Source organism: Folsomia candida, unplaced genomic scaffold (genome assembly GCF_002217175.1).
Source record: "Folsomia candida strain VU population unplaced genomic scaffold, ASM221717v1 Fcan01_Sc002, whole genome shotgun sequence".
Taxonomy (NCBI): domain Eukaryota; kingdom Metazoa; phylum Arthropoda; class Collembola; order Entomobryomorpha; family Isotomidae; genus Folsomia; species Folsomia candida.
The window spans coordinates 17,691,298-17,703,289 of NW_019091194.1; the positions used below are offsets into that span (position 1 = coordinate 17,691,298).

Below are 11,992 nucleotides of genomic sequence, written 5' to 3' on the forward strand. Positions count from 1 at the left end.
TTAAAAATCTTTAAATAAATAAAAATTGATATAAAATTATTCAATCAACGCACAGTAAATTACTCTAATACAGCGCCCCCATATGCTTCTTTGTCGAACTTGGTGGTATAGTTCCGTCGAATATGCAAGCATCACGTCGCATTTGATAATATGCCAGTTTAAGTTATAAAGCGATTATGTAAAAAGTAATAATAAGTAAATGTTTCAAAAAGTGTCATCAGAATTTGGAGCGAAATCTGAGATTGACTCAAGGTCTCGATTTGAGGCAGATGCCGTATTTTTCGAGTGACGAGATTTTGGACGAGGTGGAAGCCATCATCGCAACTTCATCGCAACGAGGAGCATCAGCATTCCCATTTCCATTTCCAACTTCGGGCGAGTAGACATTTGCTCTTGCTCCGTAATTTTAAACATTTTCGATTCGATAAATAACTAATTCGCCATAATTTATTGGTGACGTGTCAACGGTAGGCATTAGCTATGCTAAGTCTAATCAAATTATAGCTCGTTTTAAGCAAGGGTCATCGCTGCAGAATTGAATGAGAAAATTTCGATATTTGTATTACTACCGACTTCACATCCAAAACTAAAACAGGGCGACAATTCTTGAGGTAATCTAAAAAGAAAGTTAATCCATATTTTTTAAATAGAACATTGTAAACCCGAATATGATGATCGTGTATCTTTACCTACATTGATTGATTTGTTATGATAATACAAAGTCGCTGATTGGGTTAGAATCTAGAGAAAAGTAATTTTGAATTCAACTAGGATGTAATATGTTGTTGAATTACATCCAGCTTTTTTGGTTGCCTATGGCCGTTTGTATATTATTTAATTTTTTGTGCAGGTAGAGGTCATCGCTTCGGCTGAACGAAGAAATTGGACACTTTGCGCTTGTCAAAATTGAATTCTCAACATATCATCGTTCGTCAATCACCAACCGCAAACAAACTATTATTTTTCATCATCTTCCTGTCGTCGGTGCCAATATTCGTGAGCTGCCTCTTTCTCTCCACCTCTCCTTTGGGCTCCACACTGTACGAAGTAGTCGTCATCCCCAGGTTGCCCTCTCCATTTGATTGACTTGGTCTCATTGCACTGCGTTCCTCCGTATCTATTTTTAAACTACTTCAACTCAAGTTCAAGACAAGTTAACTGAACTCCGTTTCCATTATGGTGAGTCGTTTTTTCTGGACATGCTTATTCTTTAGCCAGAATTCGAATATGATGATTTATCTTTACCTACATTGACTGATGTTTTATGATATTACGCTTTTTTTCTGATCGTTCAACACCCTATAATAACAAAATTGTGCGAGTAGCCGAAAATAATTGACGTGAAATATGACTTATTTTTTATTACTTGCAGCATTTTTCAAATGAGACTGTCCAAAAGGCCTACTTGGCCACGGAGGAGAATCCCTTCGACATGGACGCTTGGAACGTTCTCCTTCGGGAGTTGCAAACAAGGAAAATTGAAGATGTTAGACCACTGTTTGAGAAGTTGGCAAAGATTTTCCCAACGACGGGACGATTTTGGAAGATGTACATCGAGCAAGAGGTGAGATTTTTTTAAATCATCATTCTTCTCTGTTTCTTTCTATCAATACTTTTGCTGCTGATGCGCTGCTTTCATATGATGAGAATATGGATTCCCCCTCGTTCTCGAATGGTGGACGAAAAATCCGATTCTGATTTATATTGATAACCTGCTCTCTTGTGCTTTGGATCGGTTATTTATTATGGGTTATCTTTTATTGGTGCTACCTATTTGTATCTCCCCTAAAATTGCAATGTTCATTTGATAAAAATGTGGTTTTTGTATTCCAGATGAAAGCAAGACTTTACGACAAGGTAGAAAAGGTAAGCCATCATTATAGGCAAAGCCAAAAAATTCAATCAATTTCTTCAAACCAATCCATGAGCCCTCATCAGATGAACACCAAATGTTGTAATGGGAAATTCATCCGTGTTGCAGTGGGTGGTGTCTAATATCGTTCGTATGCCTTGACATAAATTTTTCTAATCTATCGCTAAAAAACTTATGTATCAATCAAAAGTTAGTCACTCCATGAAACACATTTTTTTTAGTGATTATAGTGTGTTCTTGCTCTCTTATTTTTAAGACTGAAACTGACTGTGATATTAGTACTTTGGTGGTGCGTACAATGAAAAAAAACTGGTATTTGAAATTAAAAACTTTACATTTTTTAACTGGAGTAAAATGAATTAAAAAAAACTGAATAAAACGAAACATTGATCTCAATACAAAGGGAGAAAGAGAAACAGATTAAGGCTGAGAAAATAAAGAAATGATCTGACCAACACAAATCCCCTGCCTTTCGTTGATTGATTTCGTCACTTGTGTGTGTTTTATTCAATTTGGCTCATTACTACGTACTGAAACTGAAAGCGTGTATTTATTATTGCGTAAAAACGTCGGCGGTTCGGTGAAATTTGTGAATTATTATTACAAGTATGTGTCGACTACTTGATCATTCTGTTCATGTTGGTTATTAACCAATATTATTTCCTTCCTTCATATCCAGACCATTTTCCTGCACATGTCCTTATCTTTCTATTTTGATTTTCATATTTTCAGAATTTCCTTCAGAAATTCCCGTACAGAGGGATCTCTGTAGCTAGAGTCAGTCAACAAGTGAATAAAATTTGCAATTTATGTATTTAAAACACTGGTTCCTGATTTGAGCATACGCAAAATTATGCACAAGTCTTTTATATATATGAGTAAGGGACTTTTGCAGATAGTATTTTAAATGCTTCCATTTTAGTAATTATGTTATGTTATCCTACACAAATTTTGATTTCCAATCACTCCAAGTTGTATAAAATATTTCCAAGTCGCCGCGACCGAAGGACGTCATATATCGATTGAGTTATGGAAATAGGTCTACTAGCAGATTCCCTTATTTTTATTTACAGAAATTTATAGACTTGTCTCATTCTTGTGGTTGCCACTACAAATACACTGAAAGTTTCATTATTAGTTTTTAGTTCTGGTGTTTCTTTTGTTGACAGCTGTTCACACGATGCTTAATCAAGGTGCTAAACATCGACTTGTGGCGCCTGTACCTGCAATATATTCGCGAGTCTAAGGCTGCACTCCCAACATACAAGTAAGTTCCACCTCTCCCTTCATCGAACCCTCCTCAATAGCACCGCATGCAATGATTTATCGCAATGATTGACCTGATTGACTGACGAATTATTATTCTTCTCTCGACAGAGAAAAAATGGCTCAGTCGTACGACTTTGCCCTGGATAAGATTGGGATGGATATTCAGTCCTTTTCCATTTGGAACGACTATGCAAATTTTCTGAAATCTGTAGAGGCATCCGGATCGTATGCGGAAAACCAAAGAATAAGCGCCGTTCGAAAGGTTGTAATAAACATTAACACATTGTATGAAAACTTGTATAAAACCATTTCCCTCCCGCATACATATGATAGGTATACCAAAAGGCTGTGATGACGCCAATGATCAGTGTGGAGACCTTGTGGAAGGACTACATTACGTTCGAACAGGGAATAAACCCTATAATTGCAGAAAAAATGTCAATGGAGAGATCTCGAGATTACATGAATGCTCGTAGAGTGGCAAAAGAACATGAAGCCATCACCAGAGGACTGAACCGCAGTTTTCCTTCTGTTCCTCCCACTGGTTCCCCAGAAGAAGTTCGTCAGGTATAATTTTACTACGAAATTAATCTTCTTCTATCATTTCACATTTGACAAACTAACTTTCTAAACGTGTCTATCCGTAGGTGGCACTTTGGAAAAAATATATCGCATGGGAAAAGAATAATCCTTTACGAACGGAGGATCTCACTCTGCTGGGTAAGAAAGTATATACTATAAGCACGCTATATTTATTTAGTGTCCTATTTTCTAATTAAATTAATCCACGTGTGTTTCTTTCATGTCAGCTCGACGTGTCATGTTTGCATACGACCAATGTTTACTCTGCCTCAGTCACCACCCTGATGTTTGGTACGAAGCAGCACTGTTCTTGGAGAACATTTCAAAACTGATGAATGAAAAGGGGGTAGGTTTTAAAAATTTTCTGGAAAGTAGTAATATTTCGATTGGTTTAGTTTTTTGTATTTGTTGTAACGATCTCTTTTCTTACAAATAATTTAGGATGCTGTATCAGCCAAAAAGTTTAGTGATCAAGCTGCAGATGTTTATGAAAATGCTATTACTGGCGTCCTCGGAAAAAATATGTTGCTGTATTTTACATATGCTGATTTTGAAGAGACGCGAGTCAAGTACGAGAAAGTACACACGATCTATCAGAGACTCTTGGATATCGAAGATATAGATCCAACTCTTGTACGTAAAGAAACTTGGAGATTATTGTTAAATTTGTTGTTTGACTTTATTGTATTATTATCAATAATTGCGAATTTGAGTGGGAATTTCATGATCCCTCCAATAACTGATTTGACTCTTTATAAAAATTTACGTAATTTACAATTTTTCTCCACATGCGTGACGATCGATTATTGCATTGGCATCAATCGCATTGTATACGTGACAGTGTTTAAATGAGAACAAAGTGTACGAGCATTGTATTTATTACAACACCCTCAAAATTTTGCGTAATTTTGACGAACTATTAGAACATGCACCTTTTCCTCATTTAAACACTGCATGTTGGCGATGTATATATGCACCAAACTCTGTATAACTACTCCACCTCAACGCCACAATAATGCCTCTTCAGTGCCATAATTATATTCGATGTGTAACACTCCTTCGCTTTATATTTTATTACTTATGTAATTATTGAAGTATGAAAATTTCGCCTTCTACGATTTTTAGGTGTACATTCAATACATGAAATTTGCCCGTCGAGCGGAAGGAATTAAGGTATGCAAATCATTTCTCATCGTCACATTCTCGTGACCATTTGCTCGTTGCTTCTTAAAGATGATTAAAAAAGTTTTCTCACAGTTGAAAAGTTATTTTATTCTGTTCCAATTTCCATGTACTGTTTGTGTTGCTGTTGTATCGACATCGTTGCGAATTAAGAATGCTCGTGCAATTTTCAAAAAGGCACGTGAAGACCCAAGGTCAAAGTATCCCATTTACGTTGCAGCCTCCCTTATGGAATACTATTGCAGCAAGGATCACAATATTGCCTTCAGAATCTTTGAGCTTGGACTCAAAAAATTTCCTGCAGAGGTAAGTTGATAAATAACCTATAAAACAATGACACGAGAAAAATATATTTTTTACCCCTTGCAGCAAGATTACATCATGTGTTATGTGGACTACTTGTCGCATTTGAATGGTATGTTAAAACATGAAGTTGATGTCACAAGATTTCTTGAAATGCTCCCTGTTTTCATAAATGACTCATCGTTATTTTGTTTCGCTTTCAGAGGACAATAACACACGGGTATTATTCGAGAGAGTTTTAACTTCTGGAAATCTATCTCCAGAAAAATCTGTGTAAGTAAATTTTAAAAGGTTTTGTATACGTATGCCTGGCAGATAAAATCTCAGTAATTATATAATTACATACTTATCCAGAGACATTTGGAACAAGTTCCTTGAATTCGAGTCAAATATCGGAGACCTTAGTAGCATAGTCAAAACGGAAAAGAGACGAAGCAATGTTCTGAATCAAGTGAGTCGAAATAAATTTAATATTTTTTTTGTACAGAAGGCAGTTGAATTTATAAAGAGCCAACATAACGCTTGCTTAATTTTTCCAGCTGAAAGAGTTTGAAGGAAAGGAAACTGCTCAAATCGTTGATCGATACAGATTCTTAGATTTGTTTCCTTGTACGACTGCTGAGCTAAGGTAATTTTAACCATATTTTATTATCCACACTGGTTGATTGAGGAAGAAACAAATAATATTTTATTTTACATATTTATTTATCCGCTCTATATAGATCAATTGGATACACTGAAGTTCTATCCTTCTCCTCCAGCTTCAAGGCACAGTTGCCTCAATTCAATGTTCCCGACGCTGCTGAGGCGGAGGAAGATGTTGAGGACAAGACCTCTCGACCTGATTTCTCTCAAATGATTCCATTCAAACCTAAGCTTAATGCTTATCCTGGAGAGCACATTATCCCAGGTATGTGCGCCATTCGTCGCCAAAAGCTTATTGAAAAATTTATTATACACACACATCAAATAAATTTTGTTTCGCAGGAGGAAGTTTTCCTATGCCTCCAGCAGCAGCACATCTCAACACGCTCCTCCCACCGCCCATGTATTTCCACGGCCCTTTTGTCGGAGTGGAAAAGCTCATGGACATTTTCGCAAGACTGCAACTACCTGAAGATGTTCCCACTGCAAATGGTGAAGGATGTGAACCATCACAGTTTGACTTGGCCAAATCTGTTCACTGGGTTGTTAATTCCGAAAATGAGAATCATCATAATAATAATCATCATCAAGGCCACCAAAATAATATGCGTGGTGGCGGGGGACGAAGGGGAGCCAAAAGACGGATCGGGATGGGAGGAGGAGCACAAAATCATCACGACAGCGAAGATGAAGACTCTGCTGTTGCCCCACCTCTCAACGACCTTTATCGTGTCAGACAACAAAAGCGACACAAATAATTATCTCTGATGTAGTGTTATCTTGCTACATCTGAAATACTACACACTAGTTCTTAGATTACATATTATACGCTGTACAGTTTATTTATACATACAAGATGATGTTAACATAATCCAATAATTATTTTTATAATAACAGGTGTAACTGGATTGATTTTTTTCAATATTTACTCAATTCGCATTAAAATTTTATTCAACAAAACAATAACAACAGCATTAAAATCGTTTACACAAATTCAACCTCTTAGTTTTCAAATATTCTTTATTAATGCTAGATAATGACGGAGAAAAAGTTGAATAAGCACTCATCATTCATCATCTTCAATCAGTCTGTCGTTTATAATTATATCCAACTCTATTTATATTGGTAACACTTCTTATTGTTACTATTATATACAAGTTATCGTATTTGTGTTATTTAGTTTAGAACTAACTTATGTTTAAAGATAACTAGTTAAATGTTTAAAAATCTCATGAAACGTTGCATGAAATATATATTTAAATACATATTTTTGTGTTTGAAATTTCCTGATTCGTGTGACGCTCGTCGTTTTATTAGATATGAAAAATAAAATAAATACAAACTAAACAAAATTTTCTTTATCTTCAAATATCGCATCTTCTTCTAGTTCAAGATCTACAATTAATGTATCGTCGTACGGGTTTTCTAACAGGGCTCCAACATAGAAACTTCCGCGAGCTCTGGAATAAATTATTTCGCATTTGAACTTTTGTGGTCATTTTTATTATTTATCTAACACATGAATTATAAATTAAAATCTAACTTTGTGCTGCACAAGTCTCCCATGTAAATTTCATTCCTTTGTCGGCATTTGCATATGTCTCTCTTAATTTCATCTTGACTTGGACATTTACACGCTGGGTACTTTTCTGACCCTATGGACTCGGCAAAATACTGCCAACTTCGAGAATGGCTGCATCCGTTTAGCACATCTGAAATGCATTGCAATCAAAAACTCGTTCCACTAAAAAATATGCAAGAGGTTAATAATCACAAATTTATAAGTATGATACCGTCCGTGAATTCGCATCCTGGTTGCGTTTTTCCGCCGTTGGCAAAAAAGTCGGCTGTTCCGGTATTCGAAACCATGCCCCAACCTCCAAGTTTTGCATTGGTATGAATAATCTAGAACAAAAAGGAATGCAAAATCTGCGAATATGTGTAATCATTGTAGTTCTACTAAATAAGCTCTGAAATAATAAATAATTAAATATGTACATCGACAAATTTTGCATCTCCCTTGTCTAACATGTATCTCATATCCTCTGGAGCCGTAGTCGACCCCGTCAATTGAGACCACATCAAGTCAAAACCTGCAATAAGCAAAAGTTTATGCACACTAGTCCTCGGGAAAACCAGTTAAGATCAACATTTGGGCGATGAATGCTTGCATTTTGTTAGGACGGTGCGAATGAATATTACCTGGCCCAGCCGGGTCCAATCCTTCCTTGCACAAAAAAAAACGTTACAGAAATACAGGGGAAGTATAAATTCGATAAGTATATTTATCACGGAGATATATTCACCCGTGATTCTCGCCAACTTGTCCCCGGTTTCTTCATGAAATAGACGCCCGCAAGTTCCTGAAAGATGGGCCCCAAGGCTAAATCCTGAAAATATGATGCGTATGTGTATGAACCCTTTAAACTATTTTTTTCGAGGATACTGGTCGATGGAGGGAGGAATGATAATTCGTAGCAATTTACCAATGAGGTGAACCTTGTCAGGATAAAGATTTCCTTGGTCATAGAGATTTATCAAAAAATTTGCGACAATTCTTCCCACTGCCAGCGTGGCTGATGCTGCAGAAGGATAAATAATGGTACGACTTATTGATGTCCAATCTACGATGATTATGTTTTCCTCGCTCTTTTGTTCCAGATACGCTATGCAATTCATTATAGAAATTACTTGTGTGGAATGACATGCAATTTTACTAAACTGGGTAAAAATTCCTACTATTCTTGATAGTAAAAACTCCGACGATAAGTTGAGTCAGTTTTGTTGTCGCATTTCTCACTTCCCCCAGAACGTCGAAAATCGGGCTTCCCGTGGGAGAAAAGCCGTGAATGAGTACCTTGAGACCTTTCGTCTTGTCAAAGTTTGTGTCTTCAATCCCCTCGCAATCAAGATTTATTATTTCCGGCACTTTACGATTCTTTTGTGTGAAAAGTAAAAATCGAATATCTCGAGTGTCTGGATCATTCAAATCATTGAGTTCAGTTTCTACGATGCCCGAGATGCTTTTCTGCACATCGCCAAGTATTTTTCCAGCATGGCTGACGGCTTCAGACGCCACACCATACACGCCTCCGACCAAACTGGTAAATGTCCCAACCTAGATTTTTCCATTGTCATATTTCTAGTCTGACACAATCAAGCGTATTCATGTAAAACGAAATTAATGCTCCTCACAGGATTCAAATTAAATAAATTTGATATGACATTGTTCTTTGTGTCGACCAACTCTGAAAGGATACCTCGTCCTTGTGCCACAGGTCTTTCCCAAGTGTGCTTTCTTCTGAAATTATGCTGATGATGTGAATGTCTTCGGTGGTGACCTCGTAATTGGGATCGGCTTCCTACCCTTGAATCGTCATTAGATGTGGAATAATGTCGTCGTACTCCGTCGTGTCTCCGTGCATGGATAGTAATTGCAAAACTAATAATCAGAAAGGAAAGAGCCAGAATTGACCTCATGTTGCCGATACGAGTTTTTGGTTAATGAAGTCTGCATACTAGTGCAGTGCATACTCAATAATACACATTATCATATGATATGTAGGTGTAGAAATCAATCGATGGGATAATGTGTTATAAATAATAATGCACATTGTCCTCTGACTGACCGTATGATAAACAGGAAGGGCTACACAGTTATGGCATTCATCGTATTCGATGGATGGGTCAAACTTATGAATGAAACAAATGTGGTCAATTAATACTTGATACTTAGGAATATGAGAACTATATAAACCTGTGTGTGAAACTTATGTGTTTACTTTATGTACTCGTTATTAATTTGATTTTTTGACTCGCTTATATATTTTTATTTGTGCTTTTAACTGATACAAAAAAAATAATACGTTTTGCATAAATAAATTGAGAATGAACACAAGCTTGAGACCATTAATTGTGATACATGGTCAACAAGCACATAGAGATCCCATCCATGAATCGTTTTAATACCGACCTTAGATGAGACTGACTGAAATAAGAACAACAATAAAAATATTATGCTTTTTTTCCTCGAATCGAGTAATTTATTTATATCATTCACTAACGATCTGACCACATCCAATTGACTTGCCGCGTCGGAATATACCTCCAGAAAAACTGCGGAACAGGGATCAACAAATATATACATAAATAATCATTCCTCAACCTTGCTGTCCAAAGCCAACAATCAATCACCCGTGGCTATCATTTACATTTATCATAAACTGACCTTTCATTTCCGCAATGGTCCAGTGCAAATGTTTGCATGGCTCAATATACTTTTCAACCAGATCAACAAAAAGCTCTTTCAGAGATTTATTGTGGTGCAATGAATAAGCCAGATTTATCAAGGTACGCGAATAAACCTGTTAAATAAAAGATACATTACGTATAATTTAGTGACAAATGTATCAATTTGTTGAGGAAGTAGCAATGTCAAACTCCTGAAACTCCACCTTAAAATTGTGATCCAGTTCCGCAAATATTTTGTCACTGACTCGATTCTTTAGTCTCTGACAGACCAACGCTTTATGTTCCTTCTCTTTTTCCAATATGATTCTTAGTTCTCTCAAGTCGACTAGAAATTCACGCTCAATGTCTGCAGTGGAATTATCGTCCATAATTGGTGAAGTCCAGTGTTGCATCAATGCGTACGCGCAATTACAAAAGTCAATAAAGGACAAATATTGCAATTTCTTCTTATTCGTTTCAAATCGGTAACCTGGATCCAAGTACAAACCAACCATTCAATTGGAGAGTCGGAAATTGAAAGTATTAGATAATAACTTCAAATGAACAAATTAATCTGTTGGTTGACTTGTTAAGGGTTCTACAGACCACGTCCGGCAAAATAAAGGTAAATATTTTAGACTTTCAAGAGTCGTCAACAATTAATCAAATAACAAGTTAACCATAATTAAAGCAACTAACTAAACATACCCGCAATAAAGACCACTGCGCAGTATTTCCTAAAATATCATAAATAATGAAGATACACAAAAACGTTAGTAATATTTACAATAGTATTTGTGATGGAACTACTTTGCTAATTCTTCCGAGAGGAGAAAGTGTATCTTGATATTTTGATGCATTGAGCCAGTCATTTCTTCTGTGGCTTTAAAAATTCGCTTGGCATTATCAAATTGTCTCCTAAAATATTTTAAAGAAATAATAATGATGTTATGTATATATAGTGTATCAATCGTAATTACTTGTTCTTAGTCAAAATAGTCTGCAGGTTGTTCTTGCAAACGTGATGCATATATGCATTACCTACCTGCATGACCTTAAATTTACACCCGTAGTTTCAGTTATCTTGTCCAGATCCTTCCTATGTCTGGTGGAGAGTTTGTTTCCCAGTATTTCTCGCATCACAATATCATCGAATTCGTAGAAGCTACATATTTATAATAGTATGGAAATACTAAACATATGCAAATCATCAATTCATATCATCATCGCCAACTCAGTTGACTTACTGGTCGATGAGCATTCTTTGCGTTTGACTGTCCATTTGAAAGGTCCATTGTTCAAAAATCCTTGGAGGCGTGTGGAGCAGCTTCTCCAAGAGGACGTACGTTCGGTAGTGGTCACAAACATCAGCCAGCAGAAAATCACTCGTTGCACCCGGAAAGGTTTGCAGGGCCCCACGTTGTTGAAGTACCACGGCTGCCTCTTGTGCTGCACATGAAAACACTTTTATGGTTAACTGAATTTCGCAGTTAATATCAATAGGCACACATTGAATACCTGAATTTCCTTCTATCCAGAGCTGAAATATTTCATGGTCCACAAAGGTGTGGTTCCCAATAAAGACATCGACCTCGGCCAACATCCTACTCTGACTGATTTTTCAACCTTCTAGATTTAAAGACTGCTTTGGTATTAGTCACATTTGAAGTGGCTGCTGGTTTATTTAATTTGCTAAAAATTTCCAGCATGTGCTTGCAAAAATAGAATCCTCAAATCCTCACTCGCAAAATCTAAAGAAGTGTCGACCCGCGTCGCGTTGTACGTCATCCGACGTCTCCAATAAAACAAAACTTTCTCGAATGCTGCAATTCATGAGCCTCCAAGAATTTTTTTCTAACAAATAAACGAATTAACGGTGTACATATATGCTCATAAAATATACAATTA

The 11,992-nt window shown here is 36.5% G+C and overlaps 3 protein-coding genes across 3 annotated transcripts; 1 reads left to right on the top strand and 2 right to left on the bottom strand.

Annotated features, from left to right (window-relative positions):
* The first annotated feature begins 333 nt into the window (after positions 1-333).
* On the top strand, positions 334-6,852 carry LOC110843601 (protein suppressor of forked). The gene is made up of 18 exons (XM_022089574.2): positions 334-611; positions 851-1,179; positions 1,373-1,564; positions 1,834-1,866; positions 3,043-3,140; positions 3,251-3,404; positions 3,476-3,709; positions 3,790-3,862; positions 3,952-4,070; positions 4,166-4,357; positions 4,850-4,897; positions 5,060-5,212; positions 5,276-5,321; positions 5,413-5,482; positions 5,564-5,660; positions 5,749-5,837; positions 5,932-6,119; positions 6,197-6,852. The coding sequence occupies exons 2-18, from the start codon at positions 1,177-1,179 to the stop codon at positions 6,610-6,612; spliced, it is 2,205 nt and encodes a 734-aa protein (XP_021945266.1). The 5' UTR covers positions 334-611; positions 851-1,176; the 3' UTR covers positions 6,613-6,852.
* A 133-nt stretch (positions 6,853-6,985) lies between these two features.
* On the bottom strand, positions 6,986-7,923 carry LOC118434367 (pancreatic lipase-related protein 2-like). The gene is made up of 4 exons (XM_035847695.1): positions 7,853-7,923; positions 7,648-7,759; positions 7,398-7,566; positions 6,986-7,314 (listed from the first exon to the last, which is right to left on the bottom strand). Exons 1-4 carry the CDS (start codon positions 7,892-7,894, stop codon positions 7,197-7,199), a joined length of 441 nt encoding a protein of 146 aa, XP_035703588.1. The 5' UTR covers positions 7,895-7,923; the 3' UTR covers positions 6,986-7,196.
* A 1,732-nt stretch (positions 7,924-9,655) lies between these two features.
* On the bottom strand, positions 9,656-11,940 carry LOC110843983 (acidic fibroblast growth factor intracellular-binding protein). The gene is made up of 9 exons (XM_022090061.2): positions 11,603-11,940; positions 11,332-11,533; positions 11,130-11,249; positions 10,895-11,002; positions 10,793-10,821; positions 10,309-10,574; positions 10,083-10,218; positions 9,919-9,970; positions 9,656-9,842 (listed from the first exon to the last, which is right to left on the bottom strand). The coding sequence occupies exons 1-9, from the start codon at positions 11,685-11,687 to the stop codon at positions 9,764-9,766; spliced, it is 1,077 nt and encodes a 358-aa protein (XP_021945753.1). The 5' UTR covers positions 11,688-11,940; the 3' UTR covers positions 9,656-9,763.
* Between the last annotated feature and the right edge of the window lie 52 nt (positions 11,941-11,992).

What these genes read in the sequence shown, in the direction of transcription:
- LOC110843601 (XM_022089574.2), top strand. An exon ending in AAGATATAGATCCAACTCTT is followed by an intron (nt 4,358 to 4,849) that starts GTACGTAAAGAA and finishes TACGATTTTTAG; the next exon opens with GTGTACATTCAATACATGAA. An exon ending in TGGAGAGCACATTATCCCAG is followed by an intron (nt 6,120 to 6,196) that starts GTATGTGCGCCA and finishes TTTGTTTCGCAG; the next exon opens with GAGGAAGTTTTCCTATGCCT.
- LOC118434367 (XM_035847695.1), bottom strand. Translation starts at nt 7,894, where the DNA reads ATGAGATACATGTTAGACAAGGGAGATGCAAAATTTGTCGAT. An exon ending in GAGATGCAAAATTTGTCGAT is followed by an intron (nt 7,760 to 7,852) that starts GTACATATTTAA and finishes TTTTTGTTCTAG; the next exon opens with ATTATTCATACCAATGCAAA. An exon ending in AGGATGCGAATTCACGGACG is followed by an intron (nt 7,567 to 7,647) that starts GTATCATACTTA and finishes AATGCATTTCAG; the next exon opens with ATGTGCTAAACGGATGCAGC.
- LOC110843983 (XM_022090061.2), bottom strand. Translation starts at nt 11,687, where the DNA reads ATGTTGGCCGAGGTCGATGTCTTTATTGGGAACCACACCTTTGTGGAC. An exon ending in CTCTCGGAAGAATTAGCAAA is followed by an intron (nt 10,822 to 10,894) that starts GTAGTTCCATCA and finishes ATGATATTTTAG; the next exon opens with GAAATACTGCGCAGTGGTCT. An exon ending in GACCATTGCGGAAATGAAAG is followed by an intron (nt 9,971 to 10,082) that starts GTCAGTTTATGA and finishes CCTGTTCCGCAG; the next exon opens with TTTTTCTGGAGGTATATTCC.